At 43.7% G+C, this 16,590-nt stretch overlaps 3 protein-coding genes across 3 annotated transcripts; all 3 read left to right on the plus strand.

Moving 5' to 3' along the window:
• Positions 1 to 1,598: 1,598 nt before the first annotated feature.
• C922_03658 (hypothetical protein) lies at positions 1,599 to 5,098 on the plus strand (the record flags this gene model as incomplete). The annotated part of the gene is made up of 13 exons (XM_008819250.1): positions 1,599 to 1,614; positions 1,808 to 1,868; positions 2,098 to 2,199; positions 2,482 to 2,878; positions 3,060 to 3,104; positions 3,372 to 3,402; positions 3,481 to 3,556; positions 3,617 to 3,713; positions 3,857 to 3,919; positions 4,069 to 4,140; positions 4,310 to 4,365; positions 4,476 to 4,550; positions 4,750 to 5,098. The coding sequence occupies 13 exons, from the start codon at positions 1,599 to 1,601 to the stop codon at positions 5,096 to 5,098; spliced, it is 1,440 nt and encodes a 479-aa protein (XP_008817472.1).
• Positions 5,099 to 6,027: 929 nt separating this feature from the next.
• C922_03659 (hypothetical protein) lies at positions 6,028 to 6,669 on the plus strand (the record flags this gene model as incomplete). The annotated part of the gene is made up of 1 exon (XM_008819251.1): positions 6,028 to 6,669. The coding sequence occupies one exon, from the start codon at positions 6,028 to 6,030 to the stop codon at positions 6,667 to 6,669; it is 642 nt and encodes a 213-aa protein (XP_008817473.1).
• Positions 6,670 to 9,879: 3,210 nt separating this feature from the next.
• Positions 9,880 to 16,478, plus strand: C922_03660 (hypothetical protein; the record flags this gene model as incomplete). The annotated part of the gene is made up of 4 exons (XM_008819252.1): positions 9,880 to 15,585; positions 15,716 to 15,780; positions 16,001 to 16,243; positions 16,424 to 16,478. The coding sequence occupies 4 exons, from the start codon at positions 9,880 to 9,882 to the stop codon at positions 16,476 to 16,478; spliced, it is 6,069 nt and encodes a 2,022-aa protein (XP_008817474.1).
• Positions 16,479 to 16,590: the final 112 nt, after the last annotated feature.

Genomic DNA, 16,590 nt, shown 5'->3' on the forward strand with positions numbered 1-16,590 from the left:
CGCAAACACAAAAGGATGCGACTAGGCAAATATGTACCTCCAATAGGATGGAGGGTATATGTAAACACAGATACATACATAAATAAATACGCTCGGTGGTTGGTCAATTTAGGGTGTTGAGCGCTGTGACACTGCATTTAACCATGTCAATGAAAGATCTATGAAAAGAAGGGGAAAAAATAAAAAAAGAATCTCTTAAAGTGTACTTTACATATAATGCCACATATTTATGTGTTTCATTTTATGTAATTTCATATTTCTATGTACATATCCTTATGCATTTTTTTTTTCTTTTTTGTTTCTTCCGCTTCGCAGTTGAAGGGTTACTCTTTATTTTTGTAAAAATGGCCTACGTTGAAGGCGTGGTTTTTGCTTATGCTTTTGCTCATACGCAGGGAAATGTATGCAATGCATACGCGCAGAAATACATACATATGTATTTTTACTATGTACATTTATTTTCCCTTCGTGAAGTGGTGAGTGGGGAGAAAGAACACGGAAGAAAAAAATGAAGTGAGAAAAAAAATGAATTGGGAAAAAGATCAAGTGAGAAGAAAAAGTGAAACAAAAAAAAGCGAAATGAAAAAAAAGATGAAAAGGAAAACCGAAATGACAAGGGGGAAGTGGAAACGGGGGCGTAACGGGATAAAGTTAAAAAAAAAAAGAACAACACAGGTTATAGTCAGTCAGGTTAGTGTAGCATATAATGAGCGGTATGCGAAATTTCGGCCGAGAAAGTGACTCGCGAAGGAGTGACACCAGAAGTGTCAAACCGACGCTGCGTGGCTCTTCGTTGGCCGTTTTTCTTTGCCGCTTCCCTTCTGCAGTGGAAAGGCAGCCCCATGAGTTCGCCTCGTTCACGTTATACTTGGTGCAGGAAAAAATCACCATGGGATTGTGAAATCAAGATGGCGGGGGCAGCTGTTCCCCTGCGCACGCACACACATAAAGCTGGTGGATGACAGCACGTATGTACTACGCACGTATGCGCGTATGCGGAGGTGGGTCTTCCTTCCCTCACGCCTCGCCCTCGCATGCGTTTTTCCTCGCCCTCTACGGCAAACATCCCACTGTTAGACTTTCTCCTCTGTGTTTTTTTTTTTTTTTTTTAAACTAACCAGTTTTTTAGCATCAAGTTGGGAAATCTACATCCCTTTTCCATCCGTTTGGAAATTATCAATTTTGTTTTTTTTTTTTTCCGCTGTGTGAAATAAATGTGAACAGTTGGAAAAGGAAGCGTTGTAAAAAGGGCTAGCTAAGGCGGTAAAGCGGAAAAATTGTGCAGCAGCGAAACTGCCAAAGGGCGAAACTGTAAAACTCTAAACAGTAAAATTGTAAAACTGCGAAACTGCCAAAGGGCGAAGTTTCCAAAATGGTGAAACAGAAAATAACCCATTAGGTGACACGCGCGAATTGATTTTTTCCAGGGTTGGGATTGGTTAACAAAATGTCAAATTTTTGTCATTTTTTTTTTTCTCATCTACATGTGTGGTCTGATTTCACCCCACCTGTTTCTTCTTCGTCTTTGTGACATTCTGTCGACGTGAGCGATCACGCAGTTCAACGAGACGTCGTCGCGTTCTTCGAGTTCCTCGCCAATGGAGCAGTCCGTAGGTATAACCCTCCTGGACGGCACACGCAGTGTGAATGCCAACCCAACCGCAACAACAGCCACCCCAGTGCATACCAGCGATTGCTTGATGATACCTCCACGGAACACCTTGTTGACCTGTGTGAGACAAAATCCGCATTACACCAACTGCTGCTGTGCCCCACTGCTACTGTCCCCCACCCTCTCCCTTGGTAGAGTCACATCCGGAGGATTTGTCAAGGAGGAGCAGTGAAGCCCTTTCCTCGTCAAAGCAAGGGTACGTACTTAAGGGTGTGTACGCCTGGATGGCATGCTGATCCTTGCGCGGAGTGACATCTGAGTGGTTACGCAGCGCGACATGTCGACGGTTTCGTATCCTGTCATGTAAACACACACAGCAGTTCAATGTGTTGACCGTTTAATGTGCACCTTTTTTTTGTTTTTTCCTTTTTCATTCGACCCCCCCTCGATGTACCCCTTCACGCTCGCCCCCTTGAAAATCGCAGCAGCGAAGAGGTCAGCGTCGAGGAGCTAAAGAAAAAGGTCAAGGATTTGGAGCTGCAGCTCGAGTACGAAATAAATCGACACGAGGCTGAGGTGCAGGAGAAGTAGGAAGCAACAAAAAAAAAGCAAAAAGAAAAATCGAAAAAAATGTGCCAAAAAGGCGCAAAAAAGGCATGACAACGTTTCCGCCACGAAAGAGGCACCCCCTGTCGATTGGCTCGAATCTGTGAGGATCCGCACATGTATATGCACCCCCCTCCCTATGTGGTGCCCAGAGCCCCCCTACACACCCCCACCGTGTACAAGGCCCCCCTGCCACAGATTAATCTGGGCACATACCCCCTCATCTAATACTGACTTCTTCCTTTTTTCTGACCACTGAGTAGAGAGGAAAACATAAAATCCCTGGAAGAAAAAATAAACGAAATAGAGTATTCGAAAAAAGAATCCGAGGAAAAGGATGAAGCCATCATAAACATGAGCGAACAGCTCCTCATCTTATCAAACAAATACGACGTGTTGGTGAAGGAATCGAAGCTACAGGAAGAGGAGCTGAAACATTTAAAAAATAAAAAAAAATACAGAAACGATAAAACGAATGAATTCATAATTACACTAAAAAAACAAAATGAAGATTTTAAAAAGGACAATGAAGCGCTAACGGACAAATATTCCAACCTCCTTATGGAAAATAGTAGCCTTAAATGCTCCTGCAAAATGCTACAAGAACAGCTCCAGGAGAGTCAGAAAAATTTGGAATCTGTAAAGATGCATAACACAAAGGTGAGTTTGTCCACTTGGGATGGAAAGTAACAGTTGTAATATGTCAGCTCTTGCACGAGGTTCTCTTTTTTTTTCATCGACATCTTCATGGCTTCATTCCATTTGTTAAATCTGCATCCCCGACAGGTGGCACCCCAAACATATCATCTTCTTTCCACACACACATACACACCCCCTACAGGAGTTTGACGAGAAAAGCGCCCTTCAAATTTTAAACCTCGGAACGGTTAGAAAATTCTTTACACGTCAATCTTTTACTCCTCTTCCCAATTTGAACACCATTTGTTTTTAAAAACTTGACCTTTTGTTTATCGTATGGGTGTCCTTCATTTAAGAGGGGCAAGCGCGGGAAGGAGGTTGTCCCAAGCCATGTGTGTATGTGAGATTTTTCTATGTGATGAATCCACTAAGTGTGCTGTTTCTCCGTACTGCTATTCTCTTCATTTTACTTTACCCTTTCCCTCATGTACTCATTCCTTTCGTCTCATTTCAGGGGCTATTGCAGAAGAGGAGCTCGACCAAAGGTACCATCGCGTGTTGCATTTTCCTCTTCCATATCAGTTGAGTTCCCCACTTTTTGTCTCTTCCAATTTTTCTTGCAGATGGAAACGAAGCCAATCCGCTCAAACTAGAAATAGAGTACAAAGATATGATCATAAAGAAATTGCTGCGGAAGAAGTTGATGGATGAGATGCTGAAGGGAACAGACCAAAACAACAATGGCAGCTCCGACGCGAGGGACACTACAATGGGAAAGGATTGCCACCAGAAGGGGGAGGACTCCCCAAACAATAACACCTTTAACCACAACGGGGAGCAACTAATTACATTCGAGGTTAGTCTTCAAGGCAAGAGGGGTGAAACATCTTCCCTCTTACATTTACCTGTATTCGTCCCACTTCTATACATCGCCGTGGATGCACCTCTGTCCATCTTCCCTTTTTTTTTTTTTTTTTTACCTCTCCCCTCTGTGCGCAGAAAAAACTGGAGGAGCTGTACCAGAAGTGTCTGGAGTCGCAGAGCGACAATGATCAATTGAAGGTGGGGAGAAAGGAAAGCAGAGGGAAACAGCACGTCGACCAGCATCGTCATTGTGATAGCGGCGTTAGTTCTATCTCGGCTTTTACACCCCGCGTTGACACCACACGTATGCCCCGCTTTTCTACACCACACGTATGTCCCCCACGCAGAACAAAATCAAAAAGTTGACTGATCATATAGATGACCTGAAAAAGGAAAACGCAGATTTGTTGGGAATAATCGTAAGTCATTTCGCCTCCCTCTCTGTTTTTTTGGCCACCCGCGTGTGGCGAATAAATATAAAATGGGCCCTTATTTTTGCATGGCGATAAAATCCCTGTTTTGATTTGTTTATTCCGCCACTTTTTTTTTTTTTCCTTTTCGATGCACCTCGTTGTTCTCTCGAATTAGGATACTCTGAGGGAGTACATCAAGAAGGTCTATCGCGAGGACGTGAATGTTCACCAGTAAGTCCCTCCCCGCAGTGACATTTGCCACTGTACGCAGCCAGTGCCCTCCATCTACAGCGCTCCGTTTAAACACTCCTTGGAAACTTCTCTCCCTCCAAAACCTGCAGATTTGACGACTTGATAAACAACCTCCTTAAGAAGAACTCGACGCTCAATGGCGATCAATCCAAGCAGAAAAGGACGTAATGACCCCACAGGGAGAAACGCACAAAAAAAAAAAAAAAAAAAAAAAGAAGACAAAAAAGAAAAAAAAAACCTACATTAGAACGTAGTGACAGCACCTGTGCGGTGAACACACTAATCACTGTGTCACACTTGAAGGTGCCTTGTCTAATTGATTCGTTATTCCCCCTTTGTGGGAACACTGAAACTTTCTCACAGGAACATGGTAGACACCTACTTCTTCAATAAGGAGCTGCAACTGATACAAAGTGACAAATTTAAAATTATAGAAAAATTTGATGAGGCCAATGTGAATAATTTTCCCCACCTGTACGAACCGCTAAACGTGACTCTTAACGAAGCTCTACATGAGTACCATGACGAGATCGAGGAAAAACGGGAAGTGGGACGAGTTCACGTGGAGATTGCTAGTCCTAACAAAGACAGGGATGAGAGGAAAAATGGAAAAAACTCCCACCTGGTCAAGTCCAACAAGCCGGTAATCACAGACGAGTTAGTTCACACTTATATGAAGGATTATATGATGAATGTTCAGAACAGGAAATGATGGCAGGAGTGTCTGGAGTTACCGCTAGTTCGGGGGGTCATCTGACTAAACGATTAAGCCGAGAAGCAATGGGACACCTGTGTTATCCTCCCCCACCCCACCCGGTTATAATGCACCACTTTAAGATTTGCACCTCCACGTGTGTTAGCAGTTACAAAAAGGAGGATGCACTTCTCGACTTAGTTTTTGGCTCCTTTTTGGTTTCTTCTTCAATCCTTTTTTTGTTGCGTTTCAGTGGCTGACCCAGCCCGATTTACTTCCTCAAATCAGTGAAAGGTATTAACAAAGAAAAAAAAAAAAAAAAAAAATTATCGAGGTGTTCCAACTTTCTTCAGCTATTTCCTCAGCTCAGTCGTCCAACTGTGTTAGGCACGAAAAATGCCACATTCTTTTTTTCGTTTTTTTGTCCTACGGTGCGCGATGCCTTGTCGCGTTAGCGCAACTGTTTGGTACGTGTATGTTTCTGTTAATGTTCATGCGTCTGTTAATGTGTGTACTTTTTTGTGGCGTTGACCTTTGCGCGCGCTGTGTTCGCTTTTTTGATTTTTTTTTTTTTCCCCCACTGAGCCAACAATTCTTAAGAAGATAAAAATCGCCAACTCCTTTTTAGCGCCCCATTTGGGTGTGCATCTGAAGCTCGCACAGTCACGTAACGGCCATTGCCATTTTAAACCTCCACATTGGAGCTAATCAGCTGAAGTTAAATCCGCATTGCGCGTGGAAAGGGAATCCATATAGCATAATAACAGTACGGTCAGCCAGCCACTCTGAGGCGGCTCCTATGCCGCGTTCCTTCCCCCTTGCAAAGATAATCGGAGCTCACTCATAAGTGCAAAAAAATTGACCGAAACGGATGCGCAAATAAGTCACATACGATAAAGACAGCTTTTCCAACCCCCTTTCCCTGTCTGATAAAATTCCAAACAAACATGGACCTGGACCACGTTGAAGAAAGGATAAAAAAACTCGAAGAAGATATTGCCAAATTCGAAGAGCAGGAGTTACGCAACATAGAGAATATAAAAAATGAAATAAAGGTACTTGACACACATGTAAGCGAATTGAACAAAAAAAAAAACAACAAACAATTGCTAAACGCGAACAAATACTTTGCACACAAATTATTACAAAAAAAGGGAAATTGCAACAAAAAAAAAAAATACATGAAGGATATAAAAAGGGATGTCCTTTTTCAATTAAAGTTACTGCAGGACGAAAAAAAAGAAAAAATAAAAAACGACAATTTGTTGCACAAACGTTTTAACTTCCAACACTTAAAAGAATTCACCGACCAAGTGAAGCAAAACTTTTTAATGTTAAACGTGCAGAGAGAGTACTCCATAAAATCTATGTTTGAAGAAATTAACAAAATTAAAACCAAAGCCATTGCATACTTCAACAAACTTTTAATCATACAAAAGGAGATTCACTTCCTTCTTCAGTCGATAAATAACAATGCCCTGACCGACCTGTACGTCCTGGCCCAAAATTCCTTGCTCTTCCAGAAGGAGGTGGCCAACATGTTTCAGCGTTTTTACCACCAGGTGGAAAATTCCCTCACCGGGCTGTGACTTCTGGGGGGCAGGGGGGGAAGCTTTCTTCCGTCTGCGCGTTTGCAGTGTAGGCTTTTGCAGCGTGCATATTTACCGCGTCCACATTGTGAGGCGAAATTTCGCGTAACTCTGCTTTAATACCCTTTGGAAGTGGGGTCACACTTCCCGCTGCGGCAAAAACTAGACAACCCTGCCTCCGTGCCGAATAGGCCCTCTTACAAATCGCCAGATTCTTTTAATACTTAATCATTTGCCCCTAGCGGCGCAGAAGAGACGCCTTCCTTAAAGGAACCCCTCGTTCACCACGCTTCAGCAGATACCTTCCCCAGATTGGAAACTATGCCTTGGAGCATGCGGTCGACGCGATTCGTGCAGCTAGCCCGACAAGCACACTGTACAGGTGTCGCCCTGTTCCTTTCGCTGGTTTCATTCGCTACGTTTCATGCGTCGTTCCTTTTTTGTTTACGTCGCATTGGAAAACGGTACAAGCGCGTGGGAGCAGAAAGGAAGGATTTTTTTTTTTTCTTTTTTGCGTATATTTCAAAACTCAGCTGACTGTTTGTTCACTTTCTAAATGCAATTTTAACGCATTTTTATAACTCCTTAAAAATAGGACTTCCCTTTTTCTCGCACAACGTGCGGGTGGGAGGTCCAACAACGATGTTGCCACGTTTAACGTAGAGTGTGGAAAAGAAAAATAGCATTCAAATGGGTGACAATGAGTGACAGAGACTGTCAAGTGCTGCGACGGTTTAGCAGTACGGAAAAAAAAAAAAATATACATATGTATGCCCTCCCCCTTGGGGAGCATAAAAAAATGTGCAACAATGGTCCAACCACATCTATCCTTTTTCGTGCTATACATTGCAGCAACACCGTATGCGTTTTACCTTCCACTGCGTTATGACAGTTTGCTTTGTCGGGTGAATTGATACGTGGGAAAGAGGGGGCGCCATCCCCCTTTTAATGAACGATAAGTGCTTTGTGAGTGACGAAAACATTCACAGAGAGGACGGTTAAAGTACCGCCCCCTTCACGCTTGAAACTTTGTACTTCGCCCCAGCGCACATAACATATACGCTTAGAATTGGCGCGGGGCGGTGTTGTGTATGGGCAAAGCACGTGCAAGTTGTACAAAGTTGGGACACGCATAAGCTGTGGGCGCGGTGGTAGTGGTGATGGAGGTGTATTTTATGTTGTGCACATATATCTTGCTACCACCACTGGGGCGCCGCATCATGACACCACCGCTACCGCTTGTACGCTTCTACGGAAGGGAGAAAACTAATGACAATCTTGCAGCTGGACTACTTGTTTTATTCTACACGGATGGTATTTTTATTTTTTTTTTTTTTGTTTCTTTCAAAAATGTGAAGAAGTTACCTGAATAGTTTCTTTGCTGGCCTTTTTCTCCTAACTAGGAGATATAGGTATATACTTCACATGGTAGTGTTGCAAAAAGAAAAAGTAGGGATAAAAAAAGCACCAACTGGGGGTGGGGCGACCAAAGGAATAATGAATGTCGTCCAACCCTAAATGTGAAAACAGAGTTAGCGCAGCTGTCAATGGATTAATGGGGTTGAAACCAAATATAAAGCTTTCTTTTCTCCTTTTGGGTGCAGAATATATATAAACACTGCCCTGGCTATATGCTTCATCCTCTCTATATAAGGAAGGGCAATTTTATTTTCACCTCCGGGTAGTCATTTTTATGCGTAGAACTTTGCATACCCAACGGGGTTATTTTTTCCTCTCTCTTTGCTTATTTCTTTTGCTCATTGAAGCTTTAAAAAAAAAAAAGAGGGGGAAAGACTCCGCTTCCGCTTTTTATACCGTACGTTGTTGACCATTCTTATCCCGTTTGCCCACTTGGCAGTCCACGCAGCGCAACCTTCCCCATCCCACCCCCTTTTGGCATATTTTTTCACGCAAGCCTTTTTCATATTCCAAAGAAAAAGCACGGATTACGCCCCTAGCGCGAGGGAGGCTTCGTCGGCAGGTATTTTTTTCCCTCGCCCTACGTTTTCCTTAACCGGAATTTAGTAAACAACGGAATTTCCGCACCCCACTCCCTTTTTTTTTTCCATGTATATGCGAAGAAGGCACTGAAAAAGGGTAAGTAAAAAAAGGTACAGAAAAAAAGGCAAGCAAAAAGGTACGTGAAAAAAGCACGAAAAAAAGGTATATGAAAAACGCACGCAAAAAAAGGTACGGGAACAACGCACGCAAAAAAAGGTACAGGAACAACGCACGCAAAAAAAAGGCAAGGGAAAAAAGTAAGCAAAAAAAAAGGTACGGGAAAATTATGCAAAAGGTTCCCAAACAGTACAGCGAAAAAATCGAACGAAAAAAAAGAAAGAAAAGTAAAAATTCCCACTTATGATATTTTCATCATCTTGAACGCGTTAAGTTCACCATTTGCGGATTTTTCAGCGTTTTGGCCATTTTCACAATTTTCACCTTTTTGGGCATTTTTACCCTTTTAGCCATTTTTAGCGTTTCATCATCTAGTTTTGCTTTTTTAAAAAAGCGTAACCTGTTTGATTAAGGCCGAGAGGGGGGAGAACGGACATCCATCCCTCTCGACACTTTCGTTTTGAATTGTCATTTTTTTGGTTCAGTCCCTTTGCGTACAGATATGTACATGTGTGTTTAGAGCCCCCTTTGTTTGTCAACAAGCTGGGGCGAGGTGCTAACTTGAAGTGCCACGCGCGCATATCGCCCTCGGTGGTTACTTCGATTGTGCATACTCGGCATGCGTCCCTCTCCTTACATCATACATGCACAAAGCGAAGCACCCATTTTGTTGCTCAGTTCATGAAGGTATATTTTCAAACCGGAAAAGCGGGAAATAAACATAAAAGGGGAAAAACCCAATAAAATGACGATAAATAGGCATTTGGAAGGAAAATTTTGTTCTTTATATATTTTATATATATATATATATGTATATTTTTCTTTATTTTGATTTGTTAGCCGAGTTAATCCGTTCCAAAAAGCAATTCACCCTTTTGAAAACTTTCCAGGGATGCTGAAACTGTTTGTGTATTAAGCACAGCAGCTACCCCTTGTCCCGTAGCGGGTATGCACCTATACGCGCATGCACATGTGTAGGCATAAACACACGTGTGCGCATGTACAGGGAGGCATACCTTATGCATATACTACGCAAAAGCACGCGCACTATTGCACATACTAACCTGCGAGCAACGCTCCGCGTGCCACCAAATGAATAAGCAGTGGAAGAGCCAACCGGACGAAAAAGTACCAGCCACTGGTCCATCCGAAAAAATGAAAAACTACAACGCTAACAGCTCTAGGAGCAAAGTGAAGGGGGAAAAGGGCGCTGCCCACGGTGCCAGCCACCGTACCAGCCATGACAGTGGGTATAATGGCGGGTACAGCGGCGGGTACGGAGATGGGTATGGAGGCGGGTATGGAGGCGGATATGGAAGCCGATACGGAGGTGGGTATAGTGGAGGTCACAGCTACAACAGAGGCTACTACCCGAACACCAGTTCGTCTTATCACAAAAAAAGAAACAGTGCCAAGTACGTAAAGGGCGCGTACGATAATGAGTACACAAAGGAGAGAGATAAGAAAGGGAAGAATTTCGATACGAGGCCTCACAAAAGCGAGCAGTCTAATGGTGGACACGGGAACAGGGATAACACGAATAGGGGCAGCTCCAGTAGGGGGGGCCCACATAAAGGCGTCGGCAACAGCGCCCACGTAGACATCGCCCAAACGCATGAAAACCTTGCGGCCTTTAATCTAAACAAAAATGATAGCATCTTCGAAGACGTGGACAGAATCAACAACATTACGTTCGGCCTCAACGATAATCCCGAAGGGGATTTCTCCTACACCATGAATAACAACCTAATTGAAAATGAAAAAAAGTTATTTAAGTTAAACAAATTGGACAATAAAAATGTGGACTGCCCCGAGTTTCTGCGAATACAAGAAAGGGACATAATTGATAGCAGCTCCGCACATTTTATAAAACGGGAGGATGAAAGGGATCCCTTTTTTGCCTACAACGAGGAGGAGCAGCGGCAGGAACATGTGGAGCTCTACCGGATTAACGAAAAAAAAGTGCCATCGAATGAGGCAGCCCATAGTAGAAATCACATGAAGAACGTCAGCTTCCCCTCCAACAGCAAACAAAGGAACAACGAAAGTGACGACTTCTTCCACTTTGACAACAAAATGTGCAACTTAACCAAATTTATTAATAAAAACATCTTCTACACAAACGAAAATGATGAGGTGAAAGGAGACGAAATGAACGACGACGAGTCGGTTGAGAGTGCGGACCCATTCAGTTTTATCAACGCCCCGGAGAGGAATAAACAGTCGGTACAAGACAGGGCCTTAAGCAAAGCAGGAATTAAAGGCACCTCCAACGATAAAGAACACATGCAAAGAAATTTTTATGCAGAAGAGGAACATATACGCAGGGACCAAACAGACAACCAATTCGAGAGGAAACCAAATATCGATTCGTATAGATTCAACGAAAATGATTTAACCAAAATTTATCTCATGAACAATTTGGAGCAGATCCATGACAACAGCACTTTTAATGAAAATTTCAAGGAGGGGGATTATTTACACATTTTGGGGAGAAAAGATTTGAAAAACGAAAGCAGTAGTAGTAACCGCGTGGGGGATCTCCGAATGGTAGGTGGCGCAGAGGAAGCAGTAGGAATGGAGGGCCTCCCATGGGGACAAGACAACTCCGAGCAGGCGAGAATGTTGACGCACAGCTTTATGAACAATGCGGAGAGGAACTTCTCCATCAGAGGCATGAACGAACTCATGTTGGATAGCAGAAGTCGTGAAATGGACAAAAATCTACAGTTTCTGAATAGCCTCAGAAATGTATATGGCCACTTGGGTGAGGAAGAAGGCGATGCGGGGATGCCCGGCATTCCAGATATCTCCGCCATGTCAACCATGCCCCGTGTGCGCGATTTGAAGGGAGGGCACCCCCCTGTTATGAATGACACATACACTAATGATGTGCACCTCGAGGAGCAGCACCATCGACTGCGTCAGATGCAGCAGTTGAGGTTACCAGCGGAAGAGAACTACCTCGACCCCTTGCGCAAGATACCAACCAACCTGTCGAATCTGCCCAATCTGCCGAACCTGCCCAATCTATACCCCTTCAAGGAAAACGAAATAAATGATGAGTTCCTGCTCAGCATGAACGAAAAGCAACAAATGTATCTTATGAAGGAGGAAGAGTATTACATGAAAAATGATAAAAGTAATCGCCATTTTGTGACTGACTTGAGTCCTTACATGGAAGGTTATAAAAACGAATCGTTCATTTTTCCTCAACAGGAGGATCAATCAAGTGAATTTCTCTTCCAAATGGGCCCCACCAAGGGCATGCATTTGGGGGGGGTGAACATAGGAGAAAATATGGCGGCACTGCCACAGGAGGGACTGCAAATCGGGGAGCGATTAATTAGCGAGAAGGTTATCCACCCCCCGGAGGACTACACATTGAGGAATAACCTCGGCGAAGAAAATTATTACGCCAATTTAAATGAAAAATTAAACAACGTAAAGGGGCAGCCGCCGCAACAGGAAGAAGAAGATTTCTTGTTGTCTAGTCAAGACGGGGACTCAAAATTGGACGTAACCAATGACTTAAACGCGTTGAAGATTCTGAATAACTACTACTTGGATTACAAGGCGAATGATCTTATGTTAATGGAAAAGAACACAAATTCGCTGCTCGCCGGGGAGGTGAACTTGTCGGGGGGTGCAGGCTACCAGGGTGAGCGGTACCCAGGGGAAAGACACCCTGGGGAAAGGTCACTAAATGGATGGGAGAAACCTCCTGGGGAGAGGTCACCAACTGAATGGTCTCCACTGGAGAGACCACCCAATGAGCGAGTGCCGCGCGACCGACCGCAGGCCAACAAACCCGGTGGACACAAGATGAAAGACGAGCCCAACTATACCAAGGATGACCACAACAACCGCCACGGCAACCACTTCGACAAAGGGAACAACGTAACCAGCAAGAACTTCCCCAATTCCCATGTAGGCATGGTACGTGATAGACTCCACCGGAGCACGTCGTCTAATGGGTACATAGACAAATATGATCAGAAAAGCTATTTTTACCAACGCGGCAGAATGAAAAATAATAGCATCAGTAAGGCGTACCAAATGAGTTACTCCCTCCCGTATAAAGGTGGAGGTGGCAAGGGACACGATCATGCCCTGAGAAACGTGATGAGCAGTGACATGTACCCTCGCACAAATGATACGAACAGATCGACATGCGAAAGCTTCATAATTCGTTTGAAAAAACAGCACATGCTGAAATTAACGAGCTTTCTAAGGATGAGTTACAAAAAAGCCAACCTCAATGATCTGAATGACGACCTGTATAACTATTACAGATTTTTAAACAAAATCAATGGAAACATTAAACAGAGCAATTACTTTTTCAAGTATCGAAATCTCATGAAGAAGAGTGACAAGGACAAGTTACTCAGGATTCAACTCTCCTATATGATTATAAACCCGTCCATACAGAAGAATAGCGGCAAATGGAACTTCAAAAGTGAGGCAAGAAATGATGGCCCGGAACAGCTCACTCTGAAGGATGGCCGTGAATCGGGCGATGGAATTGAAAATGACGGAGCAGATCAAGAAGACGACAGGCGTGGAAAGCGTATCACCAGTGATGACCATGGCGATGGTGAGACTAACAGCGTGGACAGTGGCGATAGCGAAATTATAAACCTCCAGGGTGAAGCGGACAGGATAAGAACCAAAGGTCTGCCAAACGATGACAATTTTACTATGCTTTATGCCAATGGGGAGGAAGAGAAACTGTACAATCTACTACGTGAGGATAACTTCGATCTGCACAGCGAAAATATACTCAACATTGACCTGAACAAAATATTAAACATAACGTCCAGCAGTCCAACAGAATTGAAGGGTGACCATTCGAAGGCAGAAAAGGAAAAGAACAGAGAGGGGGAAAATGCCCATAAGAATGAAAACACAGGTGGAGAGGGGAAGCAGTCGGATCATCCAAACGTGGGAAATAAAGGAGCAACCGAATTGGAAGTCTCCAACCAGGACAGCGAAAAGAAAGGAGAAACTACCAGCGGGGTTGACAACAAAGCTGCAGGTCAGAACGACGCATCTAAGTATGATATCACAAACAGACTGGGCAGATTCGTTTTCGCCACGGTACATGAACCAAGAAATTTAATAACCCTAGTGAAGAATGATCCCCTATTTGATAGCTACGATGAGATGGTGGAGAAATTTAAAAATATCATACTAAGTCAGGTAGCCTTGGGGCAGGAAACAGACGGGGAAGGTAAAGAGGATCCATCTACGCCCAGTAGAAAGTGCACCTCCAAGGGCGTAAAAAAGAAGGACAGAAAAAAGGAAGAGAAGAACTCCGCGCAGAGGGAAATAGCACTTGTGACGGCCAAACTTCTCATGAGAGACGTCGTTACAAAGAAAATGCTGGAGATGCTGTGGGACCTCTATATAGACATAAAGAACATTTACAAAGACATAGACAGGTGCCCCTATACACACATCGAAACTATATCCAAATATAATGAAGAGATTAAAAAGAAAAAAAACACGCTCTTTAATTTTATCCTCCTGAAGAAGACCGGCGACGAGGAAACAGTTTGCAGTTGCCTCATGAGTAATCATAACAACTTGTTTTTGAAGAAGAGCATAAACAACGTGGATGTTACTGTTAACAAGCATCTTTACCTATACCTAACGGATTCACTCTACAGCAGCATCAATAAGAACTTCGAATTTCTTATTTACCCGACGGTTGCAGATTTGATTGTCAACTTGTCCTTCGACAGGGTCCATGTGGCGCGGTACGTCAAGCGAGGGGTGGCACCCCGATGCGGTGAGCAGCCAGGTGATGTGGAGCGTCCCCCCAAGGGTAGCGGCAATACATCAGATAGTAACAATGGCAACATTAGCAACATCTTTGCGCACCGGTTCCCCTACAAGAACAACCTCGCGCAGCTGGGAAGCTCCACCCAGTTTGGCAAAGTCATCTCGTTCAACAGAGCGTACTGCTACTACAATTTCGGAGGCTACAACCAGTGGGACATTTTTGCCGCCTCCAACAGTGCCCCGAACAGTCGTATGGGTAATCGTACGGACACTACAGCGAACGGCGCCTCCGTGGGGACCCCAAAGGAAAAGAAGAAAAAATCCTTCTTCTTCTTCAAGGAGAAGGAGGGTAAAAAAAGCGCAAATGAGAAAATGAGTGAAGAAAAAGAAGACACCGCCTTTCCCACGCCTGCAAACAGCATGAGAGTACACAACGAGGTAACAAAACTAGACGTGGACACAAACCAGCTTAATGAGGAGCTCCAAAAATTGAAGAGTATACACTGCTTATTCGTTAATAGCATATTGAAAAAAAAAGGAGCATGTGTGTACAGAAAGATATTAAAAGTGGTAAAAAAGAAAAAGAGAATGACGCTCATTTATTCCCTCTTTAGTAACCACCTTCTTCTGGTTTTCCTCTTTGCCCATGCGGATTCTTGTTTCGAAAATATGCTCCAATATGAAGAGTTCCTAAAGTTACAGCTGCTCCATATGAACGCCAACATAAACACACTGAATAAGTTTATTAAGAATGAGAAAATGCAAAACATATTTTTCATGAAAGAACATCAAGCTCACTTGCGAAATAGCGGGGTCCACCAGTTTATTAACATCAGGTGTAAACTCTACAGTAGTAATGTTTATTCCTCACTCTATATATACCTCTTGGATGTGTCTCTGTCCTATTTGTTTACCCCGGGCATTGGCATTGCTTACTTGCAGAGCATCCTGGCTCTCCTCCTCTTTTACAATTACGTTCACTTTTACATAACGAAACTTCTCTTTTACAAGGTGAGCACTGAGAGCAACGTCCGGTTCAGTGGCGGTGTGGCATCACACTTTTCCCATGTTTCAGCACTCCATGCGCATGTACAGTTCTTTCCATTTGCTGACTGGTTTTTTTTATTTTTTTTTCCCTTAGAGTGGAGCCGCCCTTTTAATCATTTTCCTTGTCAAGATTATCCCCTACGTTAAGGAGTTTGACAGGTTTGTTTGTCTGCTTGTCTGTCTGTTTGTTTGTTTTTTTACCCCATTTTGGAAAGTGCGCAAAAGTGGAGCCCCCGTTTGTGCGAACAGCCTCCGCATGGGGTTACAGCATACCATGGCTACTCCATTGCTCGTATTTTCTTCCCATTTAACCGCCCAATATACCGCCGACTATACCGCTTATGATGCTTCCATTTCCCCCCCCACACACACACCGCAGAAACCTTATAATATGCTTCCTCTACTCTGTGCTGCACAGCGTGTTCTACATCCTGTGCAACATCTTCACGCACCACCTGGAGGAGGAGAGGAAGGCAGACAAGGGACCCGAATCAGAGTTGCACTTGAAAATATTAATGAGCATGACCAACGAAATTAGCTTTTACAAAATTGTTTACAAGAGTGTGTGCAGTTATTCCCACCAGGACAGCTTCTTCGAGGAGGAGATCGCCAGCATGCTAGAGTAAGTCGCCATTTCGAAAAGTCCTGGGGATGTTTAGGGGTATATGCCTGTCGTTCCTAACCCCACTTTGCTACTAATCGTCTCCCCTCCGCCATTCTGCCCACCTTGTGTGTTATTCTCGTGGCACCACTTCACTTCACGCCTCCCTGTTTTTCCCCTCCATCCCTTTTCTTACCACAGAGATTTAGGAAAGGAACCCATCGTAAAGGTCATAATGAACTACATTAAGAAATGAGACAGAACCGCCTGATTTTTAAGGAAGAGGCCCCAATTCGGTTAACGTCATTTACGCCAGCATAGTGGTGCTGTGGGAGAGAGCTGCCTTTTCTTTTTGTCTTTTAGTTTGT

This window comes from Plasmodium inui (genome assembly GCF_000524495.1).
Source record: "Plasmodium inui San Antonio 1 unplaced genomic scaffold supercont1.16, whole genome shotgun sequence".
Lineage (NCBI taxonomy): Eukaryota > Apicomplexa > Aconoidasida > Haemosporida > Plasmodiidae > Plasmodium > Plasmodium inui.